This window comes from Babylonia areolata, chromosome 6, assembly GCF_041734735.1.
Source record: "Babylonia areolata isolate BAREFJ2019XMU chromosome 6, ASM4173473v1, whole genome shotgun sequence".
Lineage (NCBI taxonomy): Eukaryota > Metazoa > Mollusca > Gastropoda > Neogastropoda > Buccinidae > Babylonia > Babylonia areolata.
This window is the reverse complement of record NC_134881.1, coordinates 9,326,596-9,344,762: the sequence shown is the minus strand read 5'-3', so window position 1 is coordinate 9,344,762 and position 18,167 is coordinate 9,326,596. Positions and strand designations below refer to the sequence as shown.

Genomic DNA, 18,167 nt, shown 5'->3' with positions numbered 1-18,167 from the left:
TCTTTCATACAGCTAGTCATGACGGCCATTCTTCAGAGCGGGCACACTAACCATGCATATGATGCACCCCACACCCCAAAGCCACTTTTTTTGTGAGCACCAAGGGAACTTCATTTGCACGATTTTCATCGTAAACAAATCTACATCGAGTGTGGGGGGGAAAAGGGGGACACCACCAATTTATCACAGGTTTCTTTCGAAACCAACTCTCAAGGTATAATAATCCAGTTTAACATTGAAACACCCCAATGCCGTGGTATCGCCGACAGAGTAAAAATAATCATCCCAGGATGTTTTTGTTTTGTTTTGTTTTGTTTTGTTTATATTGAGTGGGGGCGAGGTGGGGAGGTTGTGTGTGTGTAGGGGGTGGGGGTGGGGAGCTTTTTTTTTTTTCTTTTTTTTTTTTTTTTTTTTTTCTGCCCCATCATCTGCACCATTTCAGTGGCATTACTCCCACGCCGTTCATTTAGATTCCCCCATATACGGCCACACCCGGGATCATCCGTCACAGTTCCACCGTCGGCAGTCCGCAGGAAACCAGCGATGTTAGGTCGCCAGGAGGCCACACACCAGAGGAGACCCGGCACTGCTGCTGAGTCACTTCGGTGGTGTTCAGTGGTGCCTGTTCTGATTCAACGTACTTAGGACACCACCTACTAAGCCCCCTACCACCGACAATAATGGCATAGTCGCGGAGCCAGACTGAGTGAGCGTCTCTCCCAGAGTGGAGACCGCCACCACGTCCCTCAAACAACAGCCCCCCATGAATCTGCCGACACTGAAGACATTGACAGGACTCACCCCAAGCACGGAAGTGGAGGGGTATCGAAACTGAGGTCACCATAAGAGCAGGGCATGAAAGGCCTCGGACTTTGAGACTGTTTTGTTTATATTGATGATGATGATCGAAGGAGGAGGAGGAGGAGGACGATGACGATGTTGCTATGGAGGTCCATTTTGGTTTGGGACTGCGTGACAAGGCTGTACTCTACGCTTCCTGTCATAATGATATCCCGGCGTTAACCAGGCCCGAGAGATACAGACACTTGCAGTGTTGGTCAGGTAATTAGAGCAACACACCCAAAGACGCATCCTTGAAGTGGATGACACTCGACTGTGTGGTCCCAGTCTCCCCATTTAAGCCCACAGCACACTGAACTCTGGGTAGGAGCCGGCCACGGGCCGAAAAACCCACCTCCGCTGGGATTCGAACCCGCGTCCTCCCAGCCATCAGTCCGCGACGCTAACCACTTCTCCACGGCGGCTGGTGGGGGGAGCTATTTAATCCCAACGCACACCACCAGACCCTATCAATAGTCAACCAGGCTCACTTCGCTTCCATGGAATGTTCTAATGGCTGTAGGTCATGCTAACACCTACGTACTAGCAAAGACAACGGCAAGTGTAAGCCATTCTTTTTGCTTTTTATTAGCGGCACCCCCTGTGCCTCGGGTATCTAACAAAAGGCAGACTTGCAGAAACAGAAAAAAGCAAATACAAGAATTTCCTGAGGTGTGCATATTCAAGTGTTTTTGTTGTTGTTGTTTTCGTGTTGTTGGGGTTTTGTTGTTGTTGTTGTTTTTTGGGGTTTTTTTTTCGTTTTGTTTTGTTGTTCTGTTAAATGTTTTGTTGGTTTTTCTTACTTTTTTCTTTTTCTTTTTCAAACATCACTGTGTTTCAAGTTCAGACGAGCGCACGCATTTTTTACACACCCGCATTCACACACACACACACACACACACACATAATTCTCACACTCTTTATACCAGTGTAAGGCGTGCCTGATAATGACCCTGAATCCTTTGCCATCATGCATAATATATTCTCAGCACCAAACAGTCCCTCCAGGTCCCCTAAATCCCCCACCCCACTCCCTGCACTCTTCCCTTCTCGATTTTTTTTTTATCATTCTTTCTCTTTCTCTCTCTTTTTCCCTACTTTCTTTTTTGTGTGTGTTTTGTTTTATTTTGTTTTTTTCTGTTCTTTCTTTTTTTTTCTTGCACACACACACACACACATACACAGAGTTGTTTCTTTGTTGTTTCTTTTTTTCTTTTACGCCGGGGCATAGGATTCAGTCCAGGGTCACTCCAGTTCTGTTGGCCACTGGCGGCACTGTTGGTGGTGGTGGTGGTGGTGGTGGATACATTGGTGCAGGTGACCTCTGGATAGTTGACAAAAGTGTCCGGGATGAATCATTGATGGCGGAGGAGGAGGTGGCTGGGTCCGGCACACTGTACTGTGTGGTCATTGTCGGCTGACACTCACAGCTTCACACACTTTGTTAGGGGGACTGAAGGGTTAATATGCCCATCTGTGTGTGTGTGTGTGTGTGTGTGTGTGTGTGAGGGGAAGGGGTAGGGCGTATGGAGGGGGAGGGGGTTTATGACCGATGCAATAATCATCCTGATTCGCCTATCGCTAAACGTAGGTGACGATCCCCCCTCCCCTCCCCACCCCCCAACACCCCGATCGATGCGCTTAATTTTAAAAAAAAAAGAAAAGAAAAAAAAAAGACAGAACAAAAAAAAAAATCAACGGAAAGGAAAATAAGTAAAGAAAGAACCAAAGTAAGCAAGAAAGAAAAAGACAATGAAAAAAAAAGAAAGGAAAAGAAAAGAAAGAACACTGGAAAAGGAAGAAAAGGAATAACCACTGAAAGACAAACAAACAAACAAACAAAAAACAAAAACAAAAACAAAGAAAGAAAGAAAGGAAGGAAGAGAGAAAGAAACGAAGGGCATCGTCTTGCTTATAAAAGATGGCTATTAACTCCTTGGCCACTGTTGGCGAGTTAACCTTCTGACCAGAGAGTGACAATGACTCCACTGTTAAGCATGATTTTTATTTATCTATTTACTTATCAATCTATTTACTTGCATTTGTATTCAATTTTTTATTTCTCTTTTTATCACAACAGATTTCTCTGTGTGAAATTCGGGCCGCTCTCCCCAGGGAGAGTGCATCGCTACACTACAGCGCCACCTTTTTGTTTTTTCCTGCGTGCAGTTATATTTGTTTTTCCTATCGAAGTGGATTTTTCTACAGAATTTTGCCAGGAACAACCCTTTTGTTGCCGTGGGTTCTTTAACTTGCGCTTAGTGCATGCTGCACACGGGACCTCGGTTTATCGTCTCATGCGAATGACTAGCGTCCAGACCACCACTCAAGGTCTAGTGGAGGGGGAGAAAATATCGGCGGCTGAGCCATGATTCTAACCAGCGGTGCTCAGATTCTTTTGCTTCCTAGGCGGACGCGTTACCTCTTGACCATCACTCCACTATTTTTTGTGGAGTGGTCGCCTGGTGGTAACGCGCCTGCCTAGGTGGTGAGAGAATCTGAAGGCACAGGATCGAGTCCCGTGTACAGCAATGCAATTAGCGCACATAAAAGATCCCACGGCAACAAAAGCGGGGGTTGTCCCTGGCAAAATTCCTGCAGAAATATCCACTTTGACAGAAAGGGATACACTTGCAGATAAAATAAAATTGGAAAAGAAAGAAAAAGAAAAAATGGATGGCAGTGTACTAGTTGTAGTAATGTGCTATCCCTGGGGAGAGTAGCCTGAATTTCATACGGTGAAATATTTTGTGACAAAGATAAATACAATACAATACAACAATGCAATGCAGTACAGTACAGTACAGTACAGTACAGTACAGTACAGTACAGTACAGTACAATGCAATTTTTTTGTCATGATTTTGTGTCCACTTGGGATAACGTCGGTACATCAACATAATTATACTTCTGAAGAGCACACAAAGTTAACTTCTCATATCATGCTCAAAGTTCTTGCCACATTCATTTCATTTTACTCACGTTCAGCAAAGCGTTAAAGGTTAGATCAACCTCTCTCTTTCTCTGCGATACGATGATGTAGTAATACCCCCTTCAGACATGGGCTATGGCCTAATCTATATGTATATTCCCATTTACTCTCTCTCTCTCTCTCTCTCTCTCTCTCTCAGTGCCATGTCAAATCAAACACTGTTTCCACGCCAGTTTTAAAATATAGATGTATATTTTAATGTACCAAGCGAAATCATTTCCCTCACCTTCATGTACATGGAACGATAAGGAGTTAGGCAATAAATCACAGGGGTGTCACTTTGCTTCCACGATCACAATGTAAAGCAACACTGAACATCACAGGAAAAGTATACGTCAGCTGTGTACTGATGCCATGTACATATTATACATACAGGGTTCACGAAAAGTTAAGGACCGCTTTTGAACTTTGCATACTTTCCTTTAATTCTTGGTGGCGTGGTGAAACGATGATAAATTTTCAGACAACAACGGTGTATGCACAGCCAATCTAATCAATAAGCACCACTCATAAAAATAGGTGATTTCTGTCTTTTTCCCCACTTTTTTTTTATCAATGAAAAACCACAAATATTCATTATAAACCACTGATATCCTTTACAAACCACTGAACAGTTGTAAATATTTGGCTGAAACATCGATTTTTCAAATGCATTTGTCAAGCTATTCATGGTCCTTATACGCCGGAAACAGCCATTAGTGCATTCAATGAAAAGCAGGAGGCAGATGACATGGAGTTAGCACGATTTAAATGATCTCTCGAATTAAAAAAAACAACAACAAAAAAAAAAAAAACACAATCAATAAAAACCCTGGTTTTATGAAGTGGTCATTAACTTTTTGTGAAGTCTGTAGTTTACTTCCAGTGTAGAAAGTATCACTTTCTTTCCGGTGTACAAAGAAACCATTGGGTGTGGTGGTTTTACTACAGAAAATAAATGGACACTTGTATGGTTCTTGCCAACACCCTAAGCATCACTCCCATATATGCAATGTATCAAAGCATACTGATAATGTAAAATAATAATAATAATAATAATAAATAAATAAAAATATTTGTTAAAATTATTAACCATAGTTGGTAACTTTCCTTGTTTTGTTTTTGTTTTTTTGTTTGTTTGTTTGTTTGTGGGTTGTTTTTTTTTTTCATATTTCAATGTCTTCTTTGTGGAATACATATGCATCACTATTAAAACAATGCTGTGATGATGAATAACCTGAAGATAATACTGAACAGATGAAACACTCTATTACAGTGCACTGCTTTCTGAACTACTGACCTATGCCGGTAATTTTTAGACACGAAGACTACTATGAAAGCTCACAGTGAGAACTTTGGGGTTTTTCCTTCCTCGCTGGGGAAAAAAAACAACAAACAAACAAACAAACCAAAACCACAAGAGCAAACATTATCCACATTCTTGCTCAGTTTCATGAAATAAGTACAAGGTAATCATGTTCAAAGAACTGGACATGTTTATCCAGCATGCTGTGGTTACAGGCTTTTCAAAATGGTCCATGAAACATATTATCTTCTGAGGAAATGTAATATGTTTCTCCATGGAAATGGAAAACAAATACGTAGCTCAAATGCAATCTTTACTTTGAGAGCGGCTCAACCACCAAACCACTGACCAACCCAGTAATCACATTCATTGTAGTTGTTGTTGTCGTCGTTGTTTTGTTGTTGTTGTTTTCTTTTTTTTCTTTTTCTCTTCTGCTCACGTGTAATACATTGAATACCTTCTTGTCTTTATCTTCTTCTATTTTCTAATTCTTCTTCATAATCTCAATGATGCGCACAGGATTAAAAGCATAACACATGTACACGTAACTCAAAATTACTTATAAAAAAACATAAATAAATAAAAAGCCAAACCTAAGTTTAATCATTGAAGAAAACAGAATTTCAAACAACTGATTGATATTGTTCATGGTGGGTAAACCGTTGAGATTTCTTTCTTTCTTTCTTTCTTTTTTTTTTTTCCAAACTGATGAGACAGAATCACGGGGTCTGGAAAGTATGGCACGTGATGTGATCTCAAGTGAACATGAAGCATTATCACTTTTATCTCAGTCCACAGAGGAAAAGTCTGTCCTGACAGAAATCTTGTCATCATGACAAAAAAAAAAAAAAAAAGGAAAAAAAAAAGACCAATTAATCTTAATAACTCCCAACCAACAAATACAAAACAAGAGTATGTATGGATAAATACTGTCCCCCTGCCCCTCCCCCTCTATCCTTATCCTATGCTCATGTGTTCAAACAATGGACCAAACAAATTATAATTATAAATAAAAGAGGGGAAAAAAGCGGAAAAATAAACTGTAGGCACTTACAAAAGTAATTAAGACTTCACCTCTTGCAATTTTTGTTGTTATAGTTGTTGTTGTTGTTGTTGTTTTACTGTGCACAAACAATAAACATTCTAAAATTATCATTTCGCTCTCTATTCAGTATACTGTGGTTATGCTTGCCGGCAAGTTTTTGATGGCATTGATTAATATGAAATACCCTTGAATAGCAGCTGAAGACAATCAATAACCATAATTGTTTATAGAGAAGCTGGTCTGTCATGAGCATCAACAACAATAACAAAAAAGCTGGAATGGGCATTTGTATTCACTGACAATAGTTTTCACTGTTTTGAAAATATGAAAAATTCACAGGTTGTATAGAGGTGGTCATGATACATCAACAATGTGAGAACGACTCGGTGAAATCGAGCATTGGATGTCAGTATATACATGAATAAATAAAAAGGTTCGATAATGGTTGAAGGTATCAACAAGCAATTAATTATCAATGTGCCACACACAGAGAGAAGAAGGTGGGGAGGGGTGGTGGGTGGTGGTGGTAGTGGTGGTGGTGGATGACTGTGATAAACCAACAAGTTTCATCACTTGGCAACTCTGTTTACTTAAGTAATCTTACTGCGACTGACTGACTGACACGTTTCTTGCATGTAAGTAAATACTGTTATGTCACAAATAGTTCTCTCATGGATAAAAAGAATATGTGGATGTCAAATACACCACTTACAAAGAGCACAAATATTGTAGGCAAAACACAATAATGACAAGGAGTAAAATAAGCAAAGAGTAGAATAACAAAGATTTTTTTTTTTTTTTTAATAATGCATGTGTACATGCGCTTGACTCAAGCCTGACTGAACAACACAGGAAATGAATGATGAGTTCCTAAAGGCATCAGCCAGTCAGTCAGCCTGCTCAACCCAGGTAGGCAGCCTGTTGTGCAAAAGACTCATGTGTCTATACAGCGTTTCAAAGTTTGACCACAGATAGGCACTATATGTAGGCATCAATAATAAAATAAGCTAAGTATGATGTGTAAACCTTTTGTATACATAACAGCTTTGCATCAGGCATTGGGTGAAATGCCAGTTCAGTGGGTTTGGGGGCTTAAATTCTGCGACATTATTGGACAATCACTGTGTAAACACAGGCACTAAAACAAATCAAAATGAAAAATAAAAAATAAAACGTGAATGACCTGTTACTGTTACCAAAGCAAAATGCATGCACATGATTAATAAGCCAAACATGTCCTGACGAGAAGCCTCAAGAGACATAATTCCTGAATAAATGTGACCAGATATGTGACCAGACAATGGTCTAGAGTGCCAAGAAAATAAAACGGCTGCAATACCAAACAGGACTAAAATCAATTAATGTTGACTAGAATCTCTGAGAAGAAAAAGTTATGAACAGGGGCACACAAGGAGGAAATACAATCTATTAAAAAAAAAAAAAAAAAAAAAAAAAAAAATTATCCTTTGTTTTTTCAATGAATGATTCCCTTCTAAATACAGAATGCAGAGGAAATCCCCCCCCCCCCCCCCCCCCCCCCCCCCCTGGATGCAAAGTATCTCCAAACTTATCATTTTCATTCATAATGATTCAGCTATTGAAGCAGCTTGAAATTCAAATCCATGCAACACATTACAATGTCAAATGGGGGAAAATCTAACTCTTAATACAGACTAGCTCAATTCACTGGCAGCCACAACAACCTATCAAGAAACGAATGCAAGAAGTTGACACAAAACAAAGAGAAGAACACATCTTACAATTCAAATAATGATTTTTTTTTTCAAACACCAAAATTCATGAAGAAGAGAAAAAAGCCACAAACCATTTCTATAAAGACTGCATAAACTCTGTTGCACTACGAAAAAGAGAGAAAGAGAGAGAGAGAGAGAGAGAAAGCGTAAGTACTGAAGTATTGCCTAGTTTTATCATATATTTTTTCCAAAAGAGTGTCACTCAGATCACCACTTTGGGTGTTGTGGGAGATGGAGGGGGGAGGATGGTGCAGGGGGGGGGGGGATTGTGTGTGTCGGGGGGGGGGGGGGTAAAAAACCACTGTCCCATTTTGGGTTGAAACACAGGTCACTTTGCTGCTGTCAATGCAAATGGTTCCCTGACTAAAGTACATACAGAACTGCGATTCTGAAACCTGCTGTTTATATGTTTACTTGTTACACCATCTAATCTCCAAACACTGGCTTTATGATCAACTCATATTCATTTCTTTTACAATTCACTTTATCATAATAGTTTGATAATGTCAAATCTAACAGTAAAAAAAAAAGGTAATTTTGTTCATTTATTGTTATAATTATTGTGATTCCAATCCCAAACATACTTCAAAAATCAAAAATCATAACTTTCAAAACAGATACTCCAATGACAAAACACAAGGTAATTCTATTCATTATTTTACATAACTACATCATTCTCCAAATGTTTCAATGGTTCAGATTCTAATCTTTAAATGGCCCACACACCCAATGAAAAACAACAACAAAAAAACACAAAAACTTCTTTCACTGACTTTCCCATGAAAACCATCATCTGTTAAAGATGCAAAAGAATGGAATGAACACGTAAGCATGGAATGGAAAATGCAAAAAAAAAGCAAAAAAAAAAAAAAAAAAAAAGCAAATTTACAAGAAGCTAACACGAATAAAGAACAAAAATCAGCTGAATACAATTCACACTTCAGGATAAGCAGGCCTAAAACTGCACTCCACAAAATGACTTCACGCTGGAGATGTTAACTGAATAAAATTATGTTAAAAAAGCGTCCTCAGATCAAAAAAAAAAAAAAGTACAATTACCACAGCACCCTAACTGGGAACAAATCTGTGATGAAACCACCAAGAAAAGAACACAAACAAGCAGAAAAAAAAAAAAATCAAAATTAAAAGAATAAACAAAAGCAATCAATTAATAAATAAATAAATAATAAAGGCTGTTGGCGAACTCTAAGTAGATGTCCATGATATCATAATATGTTTTAAACAAATCTCCTCAGCCTGTACATCAGTTCGTGAAACACCACCAGAAAGTTGGAGGGGTGGGGGGGTGGGATGGGGGGAATAGAAGAAAAAACAACAGAAAGAAAACAAGGTGAAAAAAAAAAGAAATACAAAAGCAATGAATCTGGGGGGAAAAACAAATGCCAAAAAGGAAAAAAAAAAAGAATAATTCCTCGACTCAACCAGCTCATACAAAACCCAACATATTCGTAGGCTGTGTGTGCACTATGACTTGCTCCTTAATCTGAAGAAATAAACACAGGCCTTGAAACCTACGCTAGGTTTGTATAATACATTAACATAAAAAGAAATTAGATAAACAAAATAAACAAATAAGGAAATACTTTAAAAGCACAAACCATCAGAAAAAGAACCAGTAAAAAAGAAACTAATCTTTCCTTCCAATGCTAAGATACTATTTACATACGCAGTAAAAAAAAACAAAAAACAAAACAACAACAACAAAAACATACCTCCTAACTTGTAAGCCATATTTCAGCTGTATATGCTAGTCATAGACCGATAAAAGTACAGGTTCCATTGAATAAAACAGTAAAAAAAAAAATTGAATGTGGCTGTGTTTTTTTTCCTGAACAAATTAAATTTGTATTTCATTTACCTAGATTGATACCAAACCAACATTAGCATTCAAGAATTAGAATAACAAAATTCATGAAGAAAATCCACATACCCTGACGATTAACACACACAAAAGAAAAAGAAAAAAAAAAGAAAGAAAAAAACACACACACAAATGTCAACCACTTCCCCAGACAAAACCAAAGTGAACCAAAAATTAAGCAATGTGATCACCATATGCTACAGATGCGATTGTGTAGTTAATACAACCTACAAAAATACATGCAGCAAAATGAAAATTAATTCTCAGAATATCTAGGTGTTGAAGTGCTAGCTGTCGCAGCCACACTGAAAACCATGTCAGCTTTGCGCACAGAGGTTGTTAACATACATTGTTATGGGTCTTGCATGCGCTTTGATATAATATAATAATACATGCACAATTTTTTTTTTTTATAAAGCATATTAACAAAATTCTTCAAACGTAAAAAAAGAAATGTTACATAAGGAAACATATTAAAAAAAACAACAACAATAAACAATGTACTGATCAATGAATATATAGAAAATAAAACCTACTGATATGAACAAGTAAATTGCTGAAGAGAAAAAAAAAAAAGAAAAAAGAATACTGATTTTTTTTTTTTTTTTTCATCATTCAAAGATAAAGCTACTAACACAGCCATATCTGCATCTCACTGACAATGAACATCACCAATCTTCTGTTTTCTTCAAACTGCGTAGCAACAGCAACAATAATCGAAGACAAACACACACACACACACACACACACAGACGAATCAACATACAAAAAAGCTCACACACAGACGAATCAACATACAAAAAAGCTCACACAGTATACTTATGCAACAATAATGATTAAAAATTAATAGTAATAATAATAATAATAATATTATATATATATATATATATATATATATATATATATATATATATAAAAGTACAATATCAGTAGATATGAAAAAACATTCATGAAAGAAAATGCATCATATCTACAAAATAAGGAAAGACAGAAAAAACAGATGATGAGAAAGGGACGGAAGAAAAGGCAAATCAAAAGAAGAAAATAAAACTAATAAAAGAAAGATAGAAAGAAAGAATGGCAAAAGCAAAGAAGCATACAAAAATATGGAAATACAAAAATATAGAAAGCAAAGAAACAAACTAAAATATAGAAACAAACTTAAATATTGAAAGGAAGCAAATGAAGAGAAGAAAGAAAGAATGGCAAAGAAAGAACAAAAGAAAGAAATTTAAAAAAATAAAAATCAAAGAAACCAATACCTCCAAAAAATATCCTCCATATTCAGTAGAACATGGGGGTTGGGGGGGGGGGGATATCTATCTATCTATCTATCTATCTATCTATATATAAAGATTTTGTCCTTTTTAGATAAATGAACAGATTGCAACATCAATATCACCAAACTAAAGGATATTAATCATTATTTAAAAAAAAAATAATAATAATAAAATAAAAAACAGAAGAAAAGAGAAAAGAAAACTGCTGTCACCCCCACCTTCACTCCCCCAAGAATACTGTTGGAAACTGTTTCAAGGGAAATTAATCCTGCGTCTGGTCAATACCCTTGGAAAATATAATTGTTTCCCTTGGACTCTTGATTTGCGTATCAGGCACAGGCGGAGGAGAACAAAGATAATTTCCCTTTAATTTTTCTTCCCTGAAAACGATACACACGCATGCAATATTGGCAAGAGGGCAGCAACAGACAGGCCATGCTCCGTGTGGTCCATCACAACCAGTAAAACAAACAGGTGTGAATGGGCAGGGTACAGTAACGTGGAGTGAGAGGGGCAGGATGCGTGTGTGGGTGGAGCAGGGGGTGGGGGTGGGGGGGGGGGGCGGGTTTAAAGGGATTGGGGTTAAGGGGGGGAAGGGGGAAGAGAGAGGGAGAGATAAGGTGCAAAAGATTCCTGACAGATGGGGTGTTTTTTTTGTTTTGTTTTGTTTTGTTTTTTTCCCCCTCCTTAAATCTTTTGCAGCAGGTTCATAATTAAAATACAGAATCATTCTTAAAGACAGTACAGTGGAAGAACCTGTTTTAGAACACTTGAGTGAGATTCAAATACAGTACAAGTCCATTTTATCACCCCTTTCAAAAAAAAATAATAAATCCCCTCCCCTCCCCCTCCCCCTCCCCCGCCACCCCCACCCCTCCTCCCTCTCCATTTCAAAGGGGTTGTAAAATCCAACAAGGGAGGTTGGGGGGCTGGGAGAAGGGGGATGGTGGGGGAGGGCTGAGGGGGGGGGGAGGAGTTCAGTTCTAACTAGTTGTCATTTACCCTTAGGGTGTCATTCCAAGGATAATCTACATAGACCCCACGGTTAATCTAGGCTAACAAGTAGTACAAGGACTGGTGGTTCTGGTTCAACCCCTGATCTAAGCCTCCAAAATTGCCCTACGTCCCTTATTATACACAGAACCACCTGTCCTTATACTACTCAATAAGCTGCTACACCGCTATTGAGGTTTTTTCTCAGACCTGTGACCTGCGCACCAAAACAAACGACTCAGCTGGGGATACCCCATTAAACAGCGTCCAGAAAACAGCAGTGCTCACAATAAAAGCGATCGTCGTATCCAACAAGAAAACCATATTTCTTCAAAGTAGCTTTCACCCTGGTCTGTACAATATCTAATTTAAACAAAATAAATTTCTAAGAAAAAAAAAAGAAAAAATGAAAGAAAGAAAAAGAGAAAAAGAAAAAAGGTAACCAGAGCAATCATCACTCCTTATCTGTACAATATTACTTTAGAACATAAGCAAAATAACTCCCACATCCCCACCTCCACCCAGAAAGAAAAAGGATTCTGTAACTCGATAACACTCAAATCGGTAAAATAATAATAATAATAATAACAATGCCAGAAATGTCAATGTGTTACCATGCTCTGATAAACATACTAACTGATCACACCCCTCAAGACTGAAACTTTCCAACAGAACTTGAAGATGAATGTGACATAGACATTATGCACGTTTCTCTCCTCCAACACTGCCATGAACAGGCAGGCAAGTTTTCAAAAACGATGTGAGCTTCTCACATACATTGATGCTATCTGGATAAACCTTCACAGCACACATCCAATGTTCGGAGTGAACTATCACATTATAAATGATATCAAAAAAAGAAAAAAAGAAACTATGATTTCCTTTAAAATTGGACAATTCTCTGTCTTTCATGCCAATCATTAGTTTTCACAACTGAAAAGTATGACTAGAAAGTGCACAAACATTTAAACTGCACACTTCAATTGCACAGGGGGATGGGCTAGGGTGGATTACTGAAACAAAAGCCAACAGTCAATGAACTATCACAAACAGGTGGAGACTAGGTTTTTGCTAGACAACAGACTGTAGCAGACAAAAACAAAAACAAAACAAAAACAAAAACCAACCCCCACCTTCCCCCCCCCCCACAACCCCCCCCCCCCCCCCAAAAAAAAACAACCAACCAAAAAAATGATGCAATCACTTGATTCCTCAATGATATCATCCTCCATGATGAAAATCAAAACTCCCAACCATAATTGTCCCTAAAATCAAAATTACGCTAAGTACATCTCCTGAACTTTTTTAAGAAACATTATAATGAATATATTGTTTGAAGGCCTGTACTGTAATGCATTTCAACTTCCCACACCCTAGTACAAAACTTCAGCCTGTATCTACTCCTTTAACGCCATTTTTCTAAGGCCCAACACTCGGCTTATATCACAGATTGATATAAGTTTACATTTGGGCCAACAGCAAAGTGAGAGCTGTATTATCAATGGTTTCTCCAGTCAATGGGAAACCATTTACAACTTAGTCTTTTTATGAAGGACTATGACTCTCAAACTAGGAGGCAAAATTGCACTGGCTCTTAGTGCTGCAGCCTTGTAGGCTAGTTGTCCTTTGGGAACCATCCCAATGCCGACTGTTCTAAAACCCTCTTGGCCGAGAGAGTGGGGATGTAACTTGGGCAAGACACTCTCCACTATAATCAAATTCTAGCCCAAATAGTTGGAACAGCAGTTGCCTCCTCTGCTGTCATAGTCTGACACGACTGACTATCATATATATCTTTCAATGATCTTTGCTTCCTTCAGTACCACTGACCCCTCAGTCACAGACCCTGCAAGTGAGGTAAGTGTTACTTAAGTCACTGGGTCCAAAGTCTGAGAAAACAATGGAGTGGGTTAGGCATCTCATGTAACAGGACAAAAAAAATTAAGACAAATCCACAGATAAGTTACAAACATTATTCAAATGGCAGAGTTTGAGGAGGGAAAGAGAAAGAGAAAAAGAAAGAAAAAAAACAAAAGAAAAAAAACCCAGCAGACTATTACTTTGAAATGATACAATTCAATCATAAAACCATGCTATATGATCATACAACTCAATATTCTAGTTTGGGATTTTCAAAACCAAGAAACGTAAATGGAGATTATCATATGTCAGGTTCGCAATGTGATATGACAGACAAACAAGTTTTTACTTGCTTGGCAAAAATTCAGACACTATTGACTAAAACTGGTGTTCCTGCAATTCCTTTGCTTTTTTCGTTTACTGACAAAAATTGATCCGAAAGTGGGCTGAAACAAGTGACTATTCAACCAATAAAAATGTGACAGCCTAGACTGATGGATAAGAATAATCAGGAGGAAGAAAAATAAGTGAAATACTGAAGAAAACAAATCACGTCTTCAGTCTTTTTTTTTTTTTTTCTTATTTTTCTTCTTTTTCAAATAATCTTTCATGTTCTTGTACTGTTCCTGATTACTTTCAAATCCTCTTAAATGATGTTCTACAGCTCTTTTTCATTCTAATTATCAAATACATTTTCAAGTTCTTACACTGCTATAGACTACTTTCCAGATCAACAAGTTTCAAGAATGAGGTTTGGTGTGTGTGTGTTTTTTTGTTTTTTTGTTTTGTAAATACTCTTTCATGTTATTACACACACTACTTCATGGTGTGAAATGGTGTGAGAGTGCTTTGATTTGTCTCTGCACAAGATTCAGTGCTATATAAATACTTATTATCATTATCATTACTTTAAGAATTTATACCCCCCAAAACGTTTAACTATCAGATCTGTAAGCATTTTCTTTTTTCCTTTTTTCTTTTTCAATTACACGTTATCAATTCAGAGAAGGAGAGAGAGAGAGAAAGAGATGATGATCCAAGGCAAGGTGGTCCCGTCGTCCAACAGATAGGGGTGTGTGAGCGTGAACCTGAAGATCATTACATACTCTGGTAGTTCCTCTCCTGCCGGGAGCGATAGAACTTGAGGCCAAAGAATCCAATGGCCAGAATTCCGGCACAGAGCACGATGCCTCCGATGAAGGAAGCGGCGTCAAACTGCTGCCCACCCTCGTCTGTTCCTCCTGATGGCGACTGGGTGGGGGTTCCGATGTCTGAGGGCGCTGTTACAGGTTGGAGATGTGGGAGAGGAGGGGGGAGGGGGTAGAAAAAAAAAAAAAGAAGTTAAAGGTCCCATAGCCTTTTAACCCATTTTCCTCCAGGTACGAGTTAACTCGTACCATGCTTACTCCCTCTGTGGACCAGGTATGGGTATTCCCATACCAACACACTATTCTTTTGTATGAGTATTTTCGTACCAACACACTATTCTTTTTTCGTCTGGTCTTGCTTGGTATAGTTGTCATTCTAAACTTAACCGTTTATGGATTCCGGAAGCATGAAAATGAAGCTTTGTTAGACCAATTAAATCGACAATTCTCCATTGAACCATCCTTTTTTTTCTGCAGTGGTCTTATATAGTGCTGGTCCATGGGAGTTGTAGCAGGCACGTAACTGTGGGATAGAATGAGTTAAAAGACTTCAGGCAGTAAATTCACATCTATTGTGTCTAGGGTTAGGTATCAGGAGGCGGGGCCCTATCCTCTCCTTCTGCTGTTTTAACCTCAGGTATGCATTCACTCCTGGATGGAAGTGAGGAACACTAGAGCAAAGTGACTTATACCATTCAACATTTGACAGTGAGTGTGACTTATACCGTTCAACACTTGACAGAGACTGTGACTTATACCTTTCAACACTTGACAGAGACTGTGACTTATACCGTTCAACACTTGACAGAAACTGTGACTTATACCACTGAACACTTGACAAAGACTGTGACTTACACCATTCAACACTTGACGGAAACACTTGAGAGAGATTTTTTCATTCAACACTTGACAGAGACTGTGACTAATACCATTCAACACTTGATAGAAACTTGACTTATACCATTCAACACTTGACAGAGACTGTGACTTATACCATTCAACACTTGACACAGACTGTTACTTATATCATTCAACACTTGACGGAGACTGTGACTTATATCATTCAACACTTGACAGAGACTGTGACTTATACCATTCAACCCTTGACAGAAACTGTGACTTATACCATTCAACACTTGACAGAAACTTTGACTTATACCACTGAACACTTGACAAAGACTGTGACTTATACCATTCAACTCTTCACAGAAACACTTGAGAGAGACTGTGATTTTTTCATTCAACACTTGACAGAGACTGTGACTTATACCATTCAACACTTGACAGAGACTGTGACTTATACCATTCAACACTTGACAAAGACTGTGACTTATATCATTCAACACTTGACAGAGACTGTGACTTATATCATTCAACACTTGACAGAGACTGTGACTAATACCGTTCAACACTTGACAGAAACTGTGACTTATACCATTCAACACTTGACAGAGACGGTGACTTACACCATACAACACTTGACACAGACTGTGACTTATATCATTCAACACTTGACAGAAACACTTGAGAGAGACTGTGACTTATACCATTCAACACTTGACAGAGACTGTGATTACACCATTCAACACTTGACAGAGACTGTGACTTATATCATTCAACACTTGACAGAGACTGTGACTTATATCATTCAACACTTGACAGAGACTGTGACTTATACCATTCAACACTTGACAGAGACTGTGACTTATATCATTCAACACTTGACAGAGACTGTGACTAATACCATTCAACACTTGATAGAAACTGTGACTTATACTATTCAACACTTGACAGAGACTGTGACTTATACCATTCAACATTTGACAGAGACTGTGACTTATACCATTCAACATTTGACAGAGACTGTGACTTATACCATTCAACATTTGACAGAGACTGTGACTTATACCATTCAACATTTGACAGAGACTGTGACTTATACCATTCAACACTTGACAGTGACTGTGACTTATACCATTCAACACTTGACAGAGACTGTGACTTATACCATTCAACACTTGACAGAGACTGTGACTTATATCATTCAACACTTGACAGAGACTGTGACTTATACCATTCAACATTTGACAGAGACTGTGACTTATACCATTCAACACTTGACAGAAACTGTGACTTATATCATTCAACACTTGACTGAGACTGTGACTTATATCATTCAACACTTGACTGAGACTGTGACTTATACCATTCAACACTTGCCCAAGACTGTGACTTATACCATTCAACATTTGACAGAGACTGTGACTTATACCATTCAACACTTGACAGTGACTGTGACTTATACCATTCAACACTTGACAGAAACTGTGACTTATACCATTCAACCCTTGATAGAAACTTGACTTATACCATTCAACACTTGACAGAAACTGTGACTTATACCATTCAACCCTTGATAGAAACTTGACTTATACTATTCAACACTTGACAGAGACTGTGACAGTGACTTATACCATTCAACACTTGCCAGAGACTGTGACTTATACCATTCAACACTTGACAGAGACTGTGACTTATATCATTCAACACTTGACAAAGACAGCGACTTATACCATTCAACACTTGACAGAGACTGTAAAAGTGACTAATACCATTCAACACTTGACAGTGACTTATACCATTCAACACTTGACAGTGACACTTTCTTTTTCTTTGAAGTTAAACTCTTGTTCCCTTTTTTTTTTGCACATGTATATTGCGCATGCCCTACCCATTTTTTTGGCTCGAGAGGTTGTATTGTGCAGAGTGAATCATGTGTGAATGAAGAAGATTTAAAGATAAAAAATCAGGATGTGATGTCTACAAATCCAAACCACCTTTGATGATAGCCTGAAAAATAAATACTTTAAAATTACATTAAAAAAGGTACCATCATATTTCAAACGATTCCTTGATGCTCAAAAAGTCTGCTCCCAAACTGTCTTTTTTTTAAGGAATCATTTCATATGAACTCTCAAACAAAATGTAAGTCTTTCTAGTCCTCAAAGCAACAACAACAAAAAACAAAAAAGAAAAAAAGTACTCACTTGTTGAACTATTCCCAGGTTCTGTGCCTGGAAACAAAAGAA

The 18,167-nt window shown here is 38.1% G+C and overlaps 1 protein-coding gene across 1 annotated transcript in view; it reads right to left on the bottom strand.

The window, feature by feature from the left end:
* Nucleotides 1-14,897: 14,897 nt before the first annotated feature.
* LOC143283277 (uncharacterized) overlaps nucleotides 14,898-18,167 on the bottom strand; it is a 34,974-nt gene continuing 31,704 nt past the window's right edge. Inside the window, exons 12-13 of the mRNA XM_076589460.1 lie at nucleotides 18,126-18,152; nucleotides 14,898-15,210 (exon numbers count right to left, since the gene is read on the bottom strand). Of these exons, the coding sequence (XP_076445575.1) occupies nucleotides 15,029-15,210; nucleotides 18,126-18,152 (209 nt within the window). The 3' untranslated portion in view covers nucleotides 14,898-15,028. The remainder of the gene's footprint in view (nucleotides 15,211-18,125; nucleotides 18,153-18,167) is intronic.